Source organism: Ochotona princeps, chromosome 25 (genome assembly GCF_030435755.1).
Source record: "Ochotona princeps isolate mOchPri1 chromosome 25, mOchPri1.hap1, whole genome shotgun sequence".
NCBI classification, from domain to species: Eukaryota; Metazoa; Chordata; class Mammalia; order Lagomorpha; family Ochotonidae; genus Ochotona; species Ochotona princeps.
The window spans coordinates 25,416,358-25,434,246 of NC_080856.1; the positions used below are offsets into that span (position 1 = coordinate 25,416,358).

At 54.4% G+C, this 17,889-nt stretch overlaps 1 protein-coding gene and 1 non-coding gene across 9 annotated transcripts; one reads left to right on the forward strand and one right to left on the reverse strand.

Annotated features, from left to right (window-relative positions):
- Positions 1–6: 6 nt before the first annotated feature.
- LRRC61 (leucine rich repeat containing 61) lies at positions 7–13,006 on the reverse strand. Of its 8 annotated transcripts, XM_058681429.1 has the most exons (4): positions 12,545–13,006; positions 11,343–11,422; positions 10,658–10,820; positions 7–1,033 (listed from the first exon to the last, which is right to left on the reverse strand). In XM_058681429.1, exon 4 carries the CDS (start codon positions 909–911, stop codon positions 132–134), a length of 780 nt encoding a protein of 259 aa, XP_058537412.1. In that variant the 5' UTR covers positions 912–1,033; positions 10,658–10,820; positions 11,343–11,422; positions 12,545–13,006; the 3' UTR covers positions 7–131. The 8 variants fall into 8 exon arrangements, with proteins under 8 accessions (XP_058537412.1, XP_058537409.1, XP_058537408.1 ...); XM_058681426.1 differs by lacking the exon at positions 10,658–10,820; XM_058681425.1 differs by lacking the exon at positions 12,545–13,006 and having other exon boundaries at positions 11,343–11,741.
- Positions 13,007–15,467: 2,461 nt separating this feature from the next.
- On the forward strand, positions 15,468–15,571 carry LOC118760264 (U6 spliceosomal RNA). The gene has a single exon (XR_009244238.1). It is a non-coding gene; the product is annotated as a U6 spliceosomal RNA (small nuclear RNA).
- The last annotated feature ends 2,318 nt before the right edge of the window (positions 15,572–17,889 follow it).

Below are 17,889 nucleotides of genomic sequence, written 5' to 3' on the forward strand. Positions count from 1 at the left end.
TGGAGGGAGTGGCAGCGGAGCTGCCTCCAGAACGGGGCACATGACAGCCCAGCAGGAGGGGTGAGTGCAGAGGCTGGAAGGGAGGTGCAGTGGGGTTCCCTTGCCATGCTGTCCTGAGCCCCAGGGAGCATTTAGAAAACAAAGGAAGAAGTGGTGCCCACAGGGCCGAGGGCCTGCTCAGCTTGGGCCAGGCACTCGCTGGCCTGGCGGTCTAGGTCATGGCACTCCTGCAGTGTGTCCTGGAACTGCCGGCAGGCCTCCTCCAGGATGGAGCTGCTCCGGGTGGGCCAGCAATCCCAGTATCCTGGCTCCACCCAGGGCTGGGCCTCTGAGGCTCTGGGTCCAGGGCTTGAGCTGAGGCACAAGGAGCTGTCCAGGTCCCGGCATAGCTGGTAGAACTCACTGCCACGCCCGGAGACGCGCTCGCCATCGATGACTTTCAGACCCGGCAGTAATTCTTGTACTGCAGCCCGGTAGGAGGGGTTGGTGCACAGTGGGTTGCTGAGCCGGGCCAAGGGGTCCCAGAGCCGCAGGTGCTCCAGGCTTCGCAGCCCTGCCAGGCACTGCAGCTGGCCAGGTGTGGCCAGCAGGTTACCTGCTGCGTTGAGGTTCTGCAGGTTCTCGCAGGCTGCGAGTGGCTCCAGCCCTGTCAGGCGATTGTTGGAGACATTGAGCACGGTCAGCTGGCGCAAGGAGGCCAATGGGCCCAGCTGGGTTAGTGCATTGCCTGACAAGTCCAGCCACTCAAGGCCTAGGCATTCTCCCAGGCAGCCCAGGTCCACCAGTCCCAAACCTCGCAGCTTCAGCAGCAGGATGGAATCCAGGGCAAACTCGCCTGTGTGCAGCTTCAGCAGCTGGGGCGTGATGCGCAGCCCAGTGGCCTCTCCTGCTTTCTCATCTGGAGGCTCCATAAGACAGAAGTCGCTTCAGACAGGGGAGCTAGCAGCTGCCCCCAAAAAAGGCACCCTCAACTCTCTCTGAGTCAGGGCTGGGAGGTCTATGTCCGAGCCCCTGGTTGAGGGCGAGCGGGTTCCTAAGGAAAGATAGTGAACTAGTCAGGCGGTCCTCTCCCAAGCAGTTCTTGCACTCTGTGTAGCAGGTGACGGCAACAAGCCTGACCCACCCTTGGCCACCAGGCTCAACAGCTGAGAGCCAAGAGAGCCCCAGAGAGCAAGACCTGAAACCCCGGGACACAGCAGCCCATCTGAAAGCCTGGGCCCAGGCTCCCTCACTGGGCAGGGCAATGCTGTACCTGACTGGACCCAACATAACCCAAGTTCATTCCATCTGTCAAATCTCGACTTGGGGCAAAATCTCAGTATTTCACTGTTTGGCACCTACTCATGATCTTTCTTTCTGACTGATTTTGAGGAATTTTCTTCTGAAGAAGCTAACATTTATTTTTGAATAGAAAGGTAATCAGCATCCCCAGCTGTTTGGTGTCCTTCCCAGGGTGGTCAATGTGCAAGCAGATGCACACGAGAGCCAGCTGCACTTTGTTTTATTCACTCAAACATGAAATCTCATCTTTTTTTTTTTCCCTTAACATTAGCAATGAATTCAGAGTGGTACCCCGATTATGTAGGTCATTTTGTACTCCCTAGCTGTAGCTGTACCATCTAAGGAACCAACCTTTAGTCCTTAGATAAGAAAATTGAGGATCAAGGCAGAGAAGAGCCAGGCAGGGTAGGACACAGCGAGGCCCTCTTCAGTGGCTACCCCCACCCCACCACTGTCTGCCCAAACTGGCACTATTGCCTTGGTCAGCAAGTCAGAGGTCAACAGGAACGGCACTGATCATTATGTGCCAGGCAGCACTGTGCCAATAGCAAATATGACATCACTGCCTAAAGGTCAACAGGAGTGGGGGTGGGCCAGGAGGCAGACAGAATAGCTATCCTGAGCTGTCTTGGAGGAGGGGCAGGGGTCACCCAAGTTGGCTGCAGAAAGTTAGGGGAGGGGCACGACAAGCTGTTAGTGGTGTGGGCCGGTATGTACACCACACTGGTACTCATCAGCAGGGAGGGACCCTGCTGATGCTGCCCACAGCAGGCGAAGGTTGAAGGCAACAGCAAAACGCGGGCAGACCTTCTCAGCCATGCTTTGACCAGGCCCAGGCCCCGAAAGAACCTGAGAAACTAGAACCTGTCTATGTTATAAAAACATGAGACACAGACCCCAAGGAGGGAGGTGAATGGCAGGGAGCTTCCTTCTCGGACAAGCAGAACAGACGGGACAGGTGGGAACAAGAAGACATTTCATGGCACAGCATGAGTGACCAAGTGGCACTGGCAGCCCCAGGCTGGTGTCAAGAATGAACAGGGCACAGGATCGCTTCCCTGGTGGGAACGTGGACAGGAAGTCTGTGTCCTGAGCTGCAGTGAAGGAGTCTGGGAAGGATGCAGGCGAGCAACACTGGCAAAGCAGCCACTGGACTCAGAGAAGATCCAAGCTCCCCTCCACAGAACAGAAGCCATCCTGGCCCTGATGACAAAAAACAAATGAACAAGTCCTGTTGGTGCCTAAAGTGGGTAAGACGAACCCGGTGATACGGATGACACTCGGGTCTCCTGAAAGAGACTGACTCAACTAGAGATGGGCCAATTGATCCTGAGTCTCTGCTCTCCTATGTAGGAAATGGGGCCAGAAAACTGCCAACTGTGAAGTTAGGGATGGCAGAGAACTCAGCTGAGAGGAAGAATGGTTTCCCCAGAGCTGTCCCTGATGAACTGTCCTAGGCTCCTTCGTCAGTGAACCATCCTGGCGCCCCAGCCATGCTCCCCGCACACCCCAGAAGGGGCTTCCCAGACTTGCTGCAGGAGCCACCCTGTGCACCGTCGGGTGTGTAGAGCACCCCAGTTGGCGCATCGAACACTGAGAGGATCATGCCCATCCCTGAGCTGTACCAACCAAAACACCTGCAGGCACTGCCTATGCCCCGGGGTGGAGACTGAAAACTGCTTCCCGGGGAGAAGCAAGGCTCCCGAGCCCGAGCCCCATAGCCTGGGACCCTTATATTCTGCCGTCATTGTCTTGTCATTACCTCCTCATCTTCCTGATGTTCTTCACCCACTCAGGCTACCTCACCAGCCTGGGCTGCATCCTCTCCAAGAACACCAGAGATGGCACGGCCCTGCCCAAGGCCTGGGGCGAGGGCAGCTGCAGAGCACCACACTGCCTTGTGCTACTGGACAGTCCCTCTTCAGCCCACTCTCTGCTCCTGCTGCTGCAGGGACAGAGGGGATCTAAGTAACTCAAGGTAAGGCCTGAATTCAAATCACGCTGCACCGGCCATTAAATATGATACCTACAAAAATTTTCTTGAAAAGACACCATCACAATGTTAAAAAATGAAAACAGCATGTGCTGTGATGCATGCAGGATATGGTCTCAGTGGGACAAAAAGAGAATGTATCAAAGCCCTGGCAGGGTCTCTGAGTGAAAGTACAGTTCACCTTGCCTGCTCCCTCCTCTTCTCAGTCCCAAATATCACCATCGGTCACACTGAAACACCCAGCTGACAAGCCATCCACGAGGGGCCAAAGGACAGGCTTCCAGGAGCGCCAGCCTAGTGACAGAGTCGCTTGTCACCTCACCCCCATGACCTTAACCTAACTACAAATCTGGCCTTAAACACATACCCTGCTTCTGACCAGCTTACCCAGTGACCAAGCACTGGCAAGCAACCTTGGCCCAAGTCCTGCAGGTCCCTGCCACTCACTTCTCCTTAAAGCAGCACCAACAATCTTTTATCAGGGTGCCTATGTTCTGAATCTAGCTCAGAGGCCTATATACATCCTTCCTCTTCCCAATGAGAGGTGTGATCTCCAAAGGCAGCCAAGGAAAGGCAGGGCGAGCGCTGGGCAGATGGGCTACACACTTGGCCAACCAGAGGTGGAGACTAACATCACTGTGGCAGGAGAGAAACCCCAACGTTTCCTCTAGAAACGACATGTGTGTGTGACATGTGGTGGGGGACATGTGTGTGTGACATGTGTGACATGTGGCTACCCGACCAGCTCTAGCCATCACAGGTTCTCTGGTTGCTTTCTGAATACCCCGCTAAAAAACGGGATGTTCACATGTGTATGGCTTCCTCTTGAAACAGCTGCCCTACCTTGGGGCTCTGCAATGAAACTGGCATCAGAAGGAGCTGTAAGAGCTCAGCCGGAGCGCTCTAGGGAGTACAGACCTTCCCCCCACCCCCTTTTAAAAAAAAGATTTATTTATTTTTATTGGAAAGGCAGATATACAGAGAGGAGGAGAGACAGAGAGGAAGATCTTCCATCCACTGGTTCACTCCCCAAGTGACTGCAACAGTCGGTGCTGTGCCGATCCAAAGCCAGGAGCGAGGAGCTCTTCCAGGTTTCCCACGCGGGTGCAGGGTCCCAAGGCTTTGGGCTGTCCTCAACTGCTTTCCCAGGACAGAAGCAGGGAACTGGATGGGAAGCTGGAATGCCAGGATTAGAACTGGCGACCATATGGGATTCCAGCGTGTGCAAGGGAGGACTTAACCACTACGCTATCGTGCTGGGCCCCAGACCTCTCCTTGTCCTGGTTACTTTTTTGAGAAAGCAAACCTCTTAACAGCATGCATCCACTTATCCACATGGACAAGTTGTATGTAAAGTCCTCGATATTCATTATCATCTCAACAGAATATTTCAGTTTACAAAGCCATACAGTATCAGTTCATCATGATGTATGAACACAGCCAGCTTTTTCTTTGCAAATACTATTAAATACAACTGATAATGGGCAAGTAGAAATGACAGCCTCTAGAAAAACAAATACAACTGACAAGACCTGGCCACCTGGAAAAATCGGGCAACCCTCTTTCTTATCATATGGGTAAGATTCTGGCCATCTGCGTGTCGTGTCCTTGGATGTGACACTCTGCTCTCCTCTCACCCACTGCTGGGTCTCTCTAGGTGACTGCCAGGTCTTCCTCTAAGTGTCTGAGCCTACGAGATGCCATGGGCAGGATGCCACCAGGCAGGCTATGCATTCTACTCTGCCTTGGCCAGGTCGCCACTGGAGAAGACAAGGGGAGGTGGGGTATAGTTGGGGAAGTTCTCCAGGTTGGCCTTCAAGAAGAGGAGATGCTCAATGGTCTCTGTTTTGAGGGAAGATTCTTGTTCTTTCATGGTGGGGCTGTTCAAGGAGGCAAAGATCTCTTCAGAGAAGGCGCCTGTGGCAGGACATGACAAGTAGATGGTGGCCAGCTGGGCCAGGGCTGGCCACGCTCTGCGCTTCTTTTCCCAGTAAGCTAGGGGATCATCCTGGGCCCCGACCGTCTCGTTTTCCCGCAGGTACTTCTTGACAATGATGCTGGCCTGGTGGTTCTCCGTGGCAAGAGAGGCCCCGCTCCTCTCGGACGCCAGCAGCCCCGCACTCTCTAGCTGCTCCAGCAGGCTCTTCCCCCGCCCGCCCAGGAGCAAGGAGCTGGAGCCACCCCAGCTCTGCAGTGGCTCCCTCGGGCTCCTGGCCATGCCCATGGGAATGCTCACACGTGTCCCCCTGGGGCCCTGCAGGGTGCCTGAGGCCGGCAAAGAGCCTTCAGACACCATCATCTCCTTCACTTTGTACACAAGCACTTGCCTCCAGTGGTCGATGTCGGCCCCCATGGGCAGGATGGCCTCCATCTTGCCCTTGAAGCGGGGGTCCAGTAAGGTCGCCAGCACAAACTCCTCCCGGTAGAAGAACTCGTTGAGCTGAGAGTCCATGGAGAGCTGCAGGGCCAGGCCCTCAGCCAGCCTGATGGCCACACCCATCTCCCCAGCACTCTGTCCCTGGAAGTGCCTGTGAGCCTGATCCAGGAAGATGTGCAGGTAACGCAGCTGCGGCAGCACCTGGCTCAGCGAAGCCTGTGGCGTGCTGGCCTCCTGCACCACCATCTGGAAGGGCTGCAGGAGCTGGACGAGGCTGGTCGTCAGGCTCCAGAACATGGCCGACAGGGCGGTGCCATCCTTGCCGAGCTGGTGCTTCTCCTCATACTGCTGCAGTGGCTGCTGCTGCTCCACCAGCCACTCCATCAAATGGTAGGCTGAAGCCCAGTGGTCTGAGAGTGCCTCCAAGGGCTGCTGGGCTGGGAGGCCGCACTGCTCCTGCAGCTGGACCAGGAGCCTCCGGGCCTCTGCAGAGCCTTGGAAATGGCTGCAGATGGCCCTGGCTGTGCCCAGGATAATCTGGATGCTATGGTGGTGACACAAAAAGTTACTCACCAGGGAGTTGAGATGGTGAGCAAAACAAGGGATGTGGGTGTAACCCTCGGCCTTCACCGTCAGCTCCAGGCTGGGGCAGCCGCCCGACACCAGGAACCCTGCTCTCAGGGAGCTGCGGCCCAGCCACACACTGATCTGCTCTAGCAGTTCAGACTGCTTCTCCTCTACCGTTTTCTCCAGGGGCATGCCCCGGACCCATAGAACTGCCTGCTTTCTCAGGCTCCCTGGTGCAGCCACTGGTTCCTGCCCTGTGGTCCCCCAGTGCGCAGTGATGGCCACGTAGTTCACGACCGAGTCGTGGGACAACATGGAGGTGGTGAGGTGGACACGGCCCCCTGCAGCCCACTGCATCTCCTGAAGCACCTGCTCACCCACGGCCTCGTGCAGCAGCGGCAAGGCTTTGTTGGAGAAGAAGGCTGGAGAGGGCAGATGGTAGCAGGGGTCCACCTGGGCCATGAACTTCCTGAAGGGCTTGGAGGACACGAAGGAGAGTGGCAAGGCCAGGCTGCATAGCAGCTCTGCGACGCTTTGGTTCCAGGCCTGGGCACGGGGCTGATTGGGAGCATAGGTGTCACTCTGGCCATCCCTCACCGCTGCCGGTGGAACAGGCGAGGCTGGCGGGGCTAGGAATGGCTGACCAGCACTGTCCAGAGCAGGTTTCCTGCTGCTGCCTCCCCAGGGTCCAGCGGGTGGGTGGCATCTTGGCACTGGGTGCCCCTCAGACGCGGAGCTGGCAGCATCTGCTGGCACGTTCCCCTGGCTGCTTGCAGACGACCTTCTCTCCCACCTCAGCCCATGTTTACTGGCCAAGTGGCGGACAAGGCCTGAGGTTTGGGACCGCCCCTCAGCTCTACTCTGTCTGACACTGGTGTGACAGAGATTGCAGATGAGCCGGCGGACGTTCTTAGGATCGACAGTGAAGAACTCGGTGACGTCCAGCATGGGCTTCGGCCCCGCCTCCTGCAGCAGGCCCAGGGAGTGCTGGGCAGGAGCCATGGCCTGAGTCTCTGCTTGCACAGCCCTGATCAGCTTTTTCCAGCAGGACGACTTTCGCAGGCTCGGCTGGCTCTCTAACTTCTCCTTCATGCCAGCAAGCAGAAGCTTTTTCTTCCACTTCTTCGGGGGTTGCGCCTCTGGGGTCCCCTGGGCTGGGAGGATGGTGGCTTGCCTTGCTTCCTGGCTCAGTTCCAGCCTCTCAGGGCTGGCCACTTGTGGGGGCTGGGAGAGGACTGGGATGCCAGCCGAGGGAGAAAGAGCCTGCTTCACACTGGGCGGCAGGGACCTTGCCTTCTTTCTGGACTGCCCCTTTTCTTCTTTCCAGCCACGTACTTTCTGTCTGGAGACCTTCTTCTTAGGCAGCACAAGCGGCTCCTGCCCAGGGACTGCTTTAGAGCTAGAATCCCTCGTTGGCTTCCTCTGCCCAGGGCTGGCTCTGCACTTTGTCTGTGAGGCAGCTGGGTGAAGACCAGGCTTATCCGGGGTGCAGGCCTTTTTCTTCCTGGCATAGGCAGGTAAGCCAAGGGCACCTTCTACCTGTCTCTCAAGGAGAACCTGGGCTAGGTCAGGTTCAGGGTCCAACGTGCCACTGGGAAGTGGGTGGGGGCTGCTCCTTGAAAGGGACAGGTCACTTTCATGCTCCTTTGGGGAGGCAGAGGGTCTGAGCTTCTTTCTGTGGTCACCAGCAGCCTTCTCCTCTGCTTCAACAATCTCAGGTTTGACTTCAGCCCCTGGCAGGCCCTCCCCGGCAGCATGGCCATGTCCAGGGTGGGTGTTGACAGCTTTGGTGATGAGCTTGGGACCAGGGCAAGTCAGGGTGGCAGATGGACTCTTGGGTCTGGCCACTGGGCTGCTGGCACACACATGGGGTTCCTGCCCCGTTGACTCTGAGGGAGGTGGTCTCTTGGGGGGCTTTTTTACTTTTTCCAGTTCCAACATGCTTGGCACCTTGGGGAAATGAGATGAGCCCAGGCTGCAAAGCAAGATGAGAATGGCTCTCAGCTGCCCAACTTCACATCAAGGGATGCTAAAGCAGAAGGGGAAGCCCAGATGGCAGAAAGGAGAGCAGCAGTAAGGCGGAGCAGCACAACAGGAAATCAGCTGTGGGACCGACCAACCTTGTGAAAGTGGGGCTCATGCTCCTCTCCCACCACCTGCGCATACAGTCCTCCGCACCTTCACAGTTCTGCATCCATCTACTTTGCCAAAGTGGCTGCTTTTTCTTTTCGTTCTTTCAGTGTTTATGAGGAATGCAGGAGGCACTTGGTAAACCTCTGTGTTGTGCAATCCTGCCTGGCCTGATGCGAACAAGAGGTGTGTGCATAACACACACCATCAGAGCCATGGTGAGAAGGACCACACGGCACTGTGCGACTTGGGAGTCCTGAAAGTTTCCCAGAAAGAGGGCCAGTGCTGGCTGCTGCAAGGGCTAGCCAGGAAGGCGTGGAGTGTTTCCATATGCGGCCTGCACAGCTGGCTGAATCTGGCACCCAGGAAGGTCCAGGAGATGTGCCCAATGATGCCACAGGTCTTATTCACAGCTTCTGAATGCCTTGGTAAGGCAGCCTCCTGAAGGCCACACAGGGTAGGGAAGCCTGCAGATATCAAGGGCCTCGGGCCCCCAGTATCCTCTCTAACTCCTTTCTCCATTACTGACAAACTCTGGGAAGCACTGCTTCCTGTCTCATCTCCCAGTCCCTGGCCAAGGCCCCAGTGGCCTTCTTCTGGCTTATCGGCAACCTCTGACACCCAGTTGCTTCCTCCCATTGGAAGGGTGCTTTTTCTGGGCCCTTATATTCTCAGCTGTCCTGCCCCACTGGCTTTTCTGGTCCCCTCTTCCATTGTGTGTCCCTTACCCTTAAATGACACTTCCCAGGTGGCCTTCATAGCCCCTCATTTCTCACTCAGCACTCTGTGCCTTGCTCACCATTGCTGTGTCGGCCACTGCCAGGGCTGTCTGGCTCATAACTTCTATGAAGTTACCCGTTTGCCTGCTCTTCCTACTGTCAACTCGAGCTGGGAAATGCAACATCTGTGCACCCAGATGTTTAGGCCCCAAATCTAAACATGATCCCCACCTCCTTCTCATTCACCGTCCCAAGATGAGATCAAGTTCAAGGTTTCAAAGAGAAAGAGACTGAAGTACTCAGAAGAGAAATGAGGAAAAGGAAGCAAATATAGCTACTGACAGTCAAGGCAAAGCCCAGACCCATAAGATGTGCTTTCCTGGGAAAGAGGAGCAGCAGCACCTGTCGGAGGGCAGGCTGCACCTCAGTAGGGCAGAATGCAATGTGGATTATGCAGGCACATGAAGATGGAAAATGCTAGTTCCTGTCCTAGCACTCTGCTTCTAATCCAACTTCCTGTTAATAGATCCTGGAGGCAGCAAATGACAGACCAAAGGCTTGAACCCCTGCCCCCCATCAGGAGACCAGGATGGAGTTCTGGGCTCCTGGCTTTAGCCTGTCCAAACCTTGATTGCTGTAGGCATTTAGGGAACCAGCAGATGCAATCTCTCTCTTGTTCTGCCTTTCAAGTAGATGAAGATAAATGAACTTCTAAGAGAAACAAAAAACCTGTACATTCTAACCCCGTGTGATTTAGGTACCATAGATGGCAGGTGACAAGACAGTTGAGGTGCCTCATGGGAGACAATGCCCACAGGGAAGAGTGGCAGAAGGGTGAAGGAGCAACAGCTTTACGCCAGTCCCCAGGAATCCAAGGCGGGCCCCTGGTGAGCTGATGTCTGTGCAGGGGCTAGCTAAAGGCCCATCAGAAACCCAGACAGTGGCTCCTGGACAGCCGAGCTTCAGGGGCTCATGTAGGCCCTGTTCTGTGATGGCTGTTACAGTGTATCAGCGGCCAGGCCGGCGGAAGCAAACTGCACATTTGTACCGCTGTTGAGGAGGACAAGAACGGGATGGTGACACATGCCCAGGCCAACACTGGCACAACAAAGGGAGAAACCCGTTTGTCAGGACTGCAGCCCACATCACCCCAAAACTTGCATCCCAGGACACGGAGGCTCGGCCCCTCACAGGGCTCAGAGCGGACTCTACAGATGCCCTTCATCTACTCCATTGTCCAACAAAAACGCACGAAACATCTACACGAGCCAGCTCTGTGTGCTCAGACGTGACTTCAGGAGAGCTATATCTGAAGGCCCAGAAAGACAATGCATAGGGAGGCTAGCACTGTTGGATAGCGTGCGAAGCCACCACCAGCAGTGCCAGCACCCCATATGGGTGCTAGTTCTATTGGTACCTCAGGGAAAGCAGTAGGGGACTGCACAAATGCTCAGGCTCCTGCACCCACATGGGAGACATGGGAGAAGCTCTTTGCTCCTTGACGTCATTTGAGGAGAAAACCAACATGTAAGATCTCTCTCTCTCTCAATCTGCCTCTCAAATAAATAAAAATTAAAAAAGAAAAATCACCTTGGAACTGTGTTCAGCACACCTCTCCTCAGCAAGGAGGGTGGGGTGAGGGGCTTCGGAGGCAGGCAGGGGTCTCCAAGGGGCCTTGGGCTCGTCTGTAACACCAACCAGCCTGCATTCTCTCTCCTAACAGGCTGTTTACTTCTAGCTGCTGCTTCAAAACCTTCAAGTCCAGATCTCACACAATCAGTTGCAAAACAGTACTGCCACCCTGTTGCCTCCCACTGGAACCCATTAGGATGGCAAGGCTGACCCTGTTAGGAGCCACCCTAGGGAGAACTAGAACACAAATCTGAAGAAGAAAATCCCCCATGAACTCCAGGACTGCACACTGCAGCAGAGTAGGGCAGAGTCCAGCAAACCCCGGAAGGCCGGGTGTGCAGAGCGGGGGGAGGGGCACACAACAACCCCCTGTGCGCTCTCATAGGGCACTTCTGCACCTGCAGAGGGGAAGACAAAGAACGAGCAGACACAGAAAACCCCAAGCGAGTCACCTCATGGAAGCCAAGGGAAGAGCCCTTGCAGATACGGGTGGCCCATGGGGTCAAGGCACAGGTGGAGAAGCAGGCTTGGAAGGGAGGGAAGGCTGGTCAGATCCCTAAGCAGAGGAAAGTGTGATGGGAACAGAGGTGAATTTAACTACACAGGAAGAGCCCTGCACAGTGGCTCAAGGCTCAATCCTCACCTTGCATGCGCCAGGATTCCTTACAGGTGCCAGTTCACGTTCTTGCTGCTACACATCTCATCCAGCTCTCTGCTCATGCCCTGGGGAAGACAGTACAGGATGGCTCAAAGCCTTGGGACCCTGCACCCATGTGGGAGACCTGGAAGAAACTCCTGACTCCTGGCTTCAGATTGGCTCAGCTCCAGCCATCATCGCCACCACTTGGGGAGTGAATCAGGGGATGGGAGATCTTTCTCTCTGTCTCGCCTTTTCTCCATAAATCTGCCCTTCCAATAAAAAATATTTTTTTAATAAAAAAAATGTAACTACACAGCAAAGTGGCAAAGCAGGCACTTTCTCTGGGAAAGGGTTCCAGGGCACAGAGCCCTTGAGAAGGTATGGGACTGAAGAAAGAAGTAGGAGGAGGAGAGTAAGGCAGGAAGAAGTGTTTGTAGAGGTGCAGCAGGCCATTCTCCCAGGGACCTGTCTCCCAGGCAACCCCGGGCCTGCGCTGCCAGGTACCTCGGCAATCATGCCACACTGGCTCCCTCCATCACAGGCCTGCTTCCAGCTGCTCCGGCCAATCCTCCCTGTGCACACGGGGCTCTTCCATGCCTCTTGTGCCTACCTCACCCCAGGGCCTGCCCAGACCCCTCTCCGTCCTCAGTGGGGCCAGCCCTGGCAGGTCCACCAGGGGCCACTCCTCCCATCTGCTTCCCTGCCCCCAGAGGGCTTCAAGGTGTCCTACACTTCTTATTATACCCCCAGCATCTGAGAACGGATTGAGAAGTGTCTGGAAGGACAGGAAGGGAAGAATGTGTGAAAGTAAAAGAGTAAAGCAAGCCACCATTTAAAAAAAATTTTGGTCCCATATGTAAAATTTGGCTACATAACGGATAAGACCTTCTACATAATATCAAGCATTATTTCAGGTGAGGTGCACAGTGAAGGCCCTGCACCCCGTCCCAGGTAGGCTCCGTGGACCTCCAGCTGCGATCATGCACCAGCGTGCCTCCATTTACCCATGTCATAGGAAGGCTTCGGGTCAAATGAGTTAACATAAGCTCAGGGACAGCTCTTCGCGCAGAGGGCCTGCTCCCAAGAGTCCGGCCTCCTCAGCTAGTTTAGGGCGCAGGGAAGGGAAGGCTAGCCAGGGCCGGGCGTCCACTCCGCAGGCCCCGCCATGCGGTTCCCACGTCGGAAAGGAGAGGCCTAGAACTTACCTTGGCGCCAGGTTCGGGGAGGGCGGGTCCGGACGCCCACCATCTGCTGCTCCCCAAGTGCCGGGAACCCCGGGAACCCCCCAAACGGCAAGCAAGAAGCCGGCCACGAGAAGCTACGGGATCCAGGCCTCACTGGGACCTACTTCCGGGACAACAGACCACTGGGATGGGGGCCACCGCGCTCCCCCGCGCCGGGCCAATGGGACCGTCCTCAGCCAGCGCGCACGCCAGTGCGCAAGCGCTGCCGCCGCAGCCGGAACGCTGGACCGGCGGCGGGAGGGGGACAGGAGCCGAGAGGCTGCGGTGCTAGGAGCATGCTAGGTAGTGCTAGTTTAGCGGTCTCACCATAGGGAAAGCATTTACATGTCCTCAGTTCATGCATGTTCGGTGGTCTGCACTCTGGTTGACACTGGCCAAGATTCCACACGCCCCCTCCCAGGCCCCTTGTACCTGCTGTTCCTGCTGCAACGCTCCTAGATGACCTGCGTCCGCAGGGGGGTTAGAAACGACCAGAATTGGGCCCGGCGGCGAGGCCTAGCCTTGAACGCGCCAGGATCCCATGTGAGCCCCGGTTCTGGTCCCAGCAGCTCCACGCTTGTGGCCTGGAAAAGCAGGGTCCCAAAGCTTTGGGACCCTGCATCCGCGTGGGAGACCCGGAAAAGGTTGCTGGTTCCTGGCTTCGGATCGGCGTAGCACCGGCCCGTTGCGGTCACTTTGGGAGTGAATCATTGGACGGAAGATCTTCCTCTCTGTCTTTCCTCTCTGTATATCTGACTTTGTAGTAAAAATAAATAAATCTTTAAAAAAGAAGAAATGACCAGGATTGTCTTGGTGTGGGGGGGAGGTTCCCCACCTGTCATTTCATGACCCAGACCCAGGGTGCAATCCTGGGTCATACGATCACCTCTTGGCCATGACCCAAGGTCTTAGGGCTGGAGCTGAGAAAACTCATGTCCTTACTAAACACACATTTGGTCTCTCTCATTCTGCCAGGCTCTGGCCGGTGCAGACCAAGGGGGTGTTGCAACAAGCACACTTCCACCTCTATGAACCCAAATGTCCAGCGGTCAAGGAGGGGTTGTGCTTGCCTGCAGCAGCCCCGCTGGAGAAGAGGGCACAAAGGACTGCCTCAATGCTCTCTCCTCTCCGGCAACCCAAAGGGCCCCTCCTGGGTGTCGGCCTCCCTCCCAGCCCGTTGCAGCCCCTGCTTCTTTTTCCAGTCTTTTCTCCTGCCCAGAGTCTCTGCCTACAGCTACAACCTGGAGCCCTTGCAACAAGGCTGGCTGTACTCCCCAGCACAGTTGTTTATGAATCTCATTGGGTTCTCTCTATCCCTCAGAGACAATAGTGTTCATTTCTTCATTTTGCAGCAAACTAAAGTGGGAAGTGCGCAAGCGTGAGAGAACACTTACTAAGCACCAGCTGTGGGAGGGGCTCCCCTGGGAACACAGAAAGCACCACGTGGCTTGAACAGTCCTGGAGCCGGGAAGTGTCAGGAGTGATTCCAACACCCTGTTTTGGAGCCTGCAGAAACTGCCTGTTTCCGCTTCCCGTTGCTTGCAAAATCCGTGCCCTTCTGGTTATCCACCAGTGAGGTGTAGCCTCATGGTGTCCTACCTGAGAGTCTCACCCACTGTTCTCTTGTGGCGTCTGTCCCTAAACCCAGCCCATTTACCAGCTGCCTGCCACAATCTCAGTCACTGGGGCCCACCTGCAGCCCCTCCCAACAATTCCCCAGGTTCCCACCTTCCAGGCTCACCTGGGTGGTACAAAATGAGCCTCCACTTGTGCCATGGCTGGAGAAAATGAGCTGCGCCTAAGAACAGTGAGCCCTGAGACCATGGATGCACACACACTCAGGGATAAGATCTGCTGTCTTCTCCCAGACTTCTTAAGAAAATATTCCCTTTTTCTGATGTCACAATGTTTTTCTCTTGTTTTCAATATTTTAACATTTTGTTTTCTGGGGTAGACTTAGTCTGCTGTCATGGCTTTGTACTTTGCTAATGTAATGGATAATAATGGAGTGACGTTATTTCAATTTGCTTTCCTTGATTATGCGACGTCTTCCATGTGCTTGTTTGTCCCTCCAAGACAGCCAGGACAGCCAGAATTATGTTCCTCCAAGACAGCCAAGACAGCCAGAGCTAAAACCAAGTCCCCTAGGTGGGTGGCAGGAGCCATCAAGTTGCCTTTCGAAGGCACATCAGCTGGAAGTTGGATAGGAAGCAGAGCAGCAGGGGCCTGAACCAGCACTCTGATATGGGATGCTGTGGCAGATGCCGCGACTTGACCCACAACACTGGCCTAGTGCCATGGGTTTCTGAGAAGCTACATCCTACCCATCATCCACCCACCTTTCCAGGAAGGAGCTGCCTGCAGGTTGAGCTCAGGACCATGCTGTGTTGCAATGGCTGAGCCCCTGCCTCATGCAGCCAGCAGGGAATGTCCAGGCTACCCAAGAGCCGCCTGTGCTGGGATTCATGCCCATTTGGATACTCAATATTCCCTAAATGTGTGGGTGTTTCCTTCTTCTCGAAGCTTTGCCTCTTGCTTTGCTGGGAAAGTTCAATGGAGGATACTCTAGGACGGGCAGGATGCTGTGTTTGCTCCGGCCTTACCAATCTCCTGTTGCAGAAATGGTAGAATGGTAGCTACAGCAAGAAATCATGTCAGGGCTTGAGGTTCGACAATAGTGGTTCCTACCTCTACAAGGGAGACAGCGAGAGGAGGCTTTCCCAAGGACCATTTGGGAATGATTGCAGACATTTATGGTTTCATAACCAGAGGAAGGATAACAGGCCAGAGGAAGGATAAACACCACTGCAGACCAAGATAGGAACATGTCTCCAAAGGTGGCCTCCGGGCCTGTGAGAACTTGTAAGTGAACCTCTGAAAAGCTTCTTATAAATCCATCTTGCCCGTGCTCGCTTCAGCAGCACATATACTAAAATTGGAACGATACAGAGATTAGCATGGCCCCTGTGCAAAGATGACACACACACAAATCCATCTTGCCCCATCCCAGCAAAGTCTGTTGTAATATACTTGGCTTCCATCCCAGCAACTTATGGCTTGTTTCCACTGTTAATTATTTCAAAAGAAATTTTAATTGACAAAAGTGTATATATGTAGGGTGTACAGCAGGATGTTTTGAAATGCACACACATTGTAGCATTGCTAAATCAAACTAGTTAAATATGTATGATCTCACTCTGTGTATGTGTGTGGTGAGTACACTTAAAATCTATTCTGGACCTGGCACAATGGCTCAATTGGTTAATACTCTTGCAAGTGCTGGAATCCCATATGGGCACCAGTTTGTGTCCTGACTGCTCTGTTTGCCATCCACTTCCCTGCTTATGGCCTGGGAAAGCAGCAGAGGATAACCCAAAGTCTTGGGACCCTGCACCCTTCGGATTGGCTCGGTTCTGGCTGTTGAGGCCATTTGAGGAGTGAACCAGAGAATGGAAGATCTCTCTGTCTCCTTCTCTCTGTAAATCTGTTCTTCTAATAAAATTTTTAAAAATTCTATTCTTACTGATTTTCAGCTATGCAATTCAATTACAGTCATCAGAAGTAGGTAGGATCGAGCTGGGCTACAACACCCGTTGGTTCACGAGGAAGACAGGGCTGGAAACAGAACTGACCCAGCAATTGCAACGACCAGCATGTGCACAAGCTGATTGGGGTGATGGACTGTGCCAATTACAGTCATCATATGGCACACTGGATCCTCTGAAATGTAATCCCCTCATCTAATGGAAATTTTGCGTTCTTTGACCAAACTCCGCCCCAGCAAGAGATTCTCCTTGAGATTTGTTAACCAGAATGTGACATGAATTAGCACAGGACTCTGGCCGCCCACCCACTCTTGTCCAGCGCAACAAGTCAAGGAAAACTGTGCCAACTGATTTCATTCTCAGAAAACCCAGAGTTTGTAAATAAGATGAGACGATCTGCCGCAATGCCTTTGGAAACCATCTTTGTGTTTCTGCCTCCAGATGCTTCATTCCCAGAACTATCCTGATCCCACAATGCACAGGGAGAGGTGAGCCTGTGAGCAGCAGAAACAGCACCTCCTGGTCCCCCCTGAGCAAGCTCCCCTGGCGGACGGCTGTTCTGTGCTGAGCTGCAATGTGCCAGATGGCTTGGGGATTCTGAGGTAGGGAAGGGTCACAGGAAATTGCCTAAGAGGCCTAGTAGCAGGGCAGTTACAAGTTGGCAGGGTACCTCAGGTCTGTCCAGCACCAAGTAACTGCTGGGTGCGCATTAGTTCCTCCCGTTAGATACCGCAGGAGAACATTTCATTGTAGCTGCAGGGCTGTCAGCTCTCAGCACAAAACTGGCTCCAGGGCCACCCTCTCAAACAGCAGCACCATCCGCCCCAGGGAAGGTGCTGCGTCTTTGGGACCAGCTTCCTGGAGTTTCCACCGTGCTTGCAGACACTGCCCTCTGCTGATGCGCCTTGTGCACGGTGGAACTTCCCTTGGCCATCTTGATTTTGTCACTGGGTCTCAGCTTCTTCATTCTGCCACTTGGGGTGCTTCAGAGACCCCTTCTCCCAGTCACTGCCCCTTGTCAGAGACTGTTTACTTCATGTAAGTGCCCTGTGCATCCGTAGAGGGTGATGTGGGTGGAAGGATGCCTTGTGTGGGAAGAATTACAAACAACTCTTCCAGAGAGGCCCTCAGCATTTACTTAAAAAACAAAGGTGGGATAATGTTTTAGCACAGTGGGTTAAGCCCTTCACGTTGGCATCCCATTATTATATGAACCTCATTTCTCTCCAGCTTCCACTCCATGAAACGCCCCCCCCAACCCCTCGCCATGGAAATTGTCACAGCTACAAACCCACCTTCCACATACTTCCCTGTAGGAAGCTGGGCAGGAAGTTTCCAGACTCTGGGATATTTATGAATGAGGCAAGGCACTCTGTGGAGATAGTGAGGACCTAGTTCATCACACAACCCAGGAGGCATGTACTCTAGTCCCCTGGGAAATGGGACAAATGTGGTCCAAGTGCCACACAGTCAGCCCCCAGCTTCCTACTCCTCCTGTCAGGCCTGGCTCTGGGCTCAAACTGGGACAGTGAGTGGGGCTCCAGATCTCCCATCAGGTCTCAGGAGAATGTGGTCCTCCATGTCCAGGTCCTGTGACGGTAGCTCCAGGGATGGCAGCTGCCAGCCCACTTGCCTATTCATCACATCAACCTACTTAACAGTTGGAAGTAAGGTGGCCAGGAGGGTTGCAACCAGCAAATGTGGCAGAGGCCAGAGTGTAGCCAGTACATGGTAGTCTTTTGTCACCAGATTTTTATTGGACATTTCAGTACAAGTCATGCT

Coding starts and splice junctions, on each gene's coding strand:
- LRRC61 (XM_058681423.1), bottom strand. CDS start 8,159: ATGTTGGAACTGGAAAAAGTAAAAAAGCCCCCCAAGAGACCACCTCCC.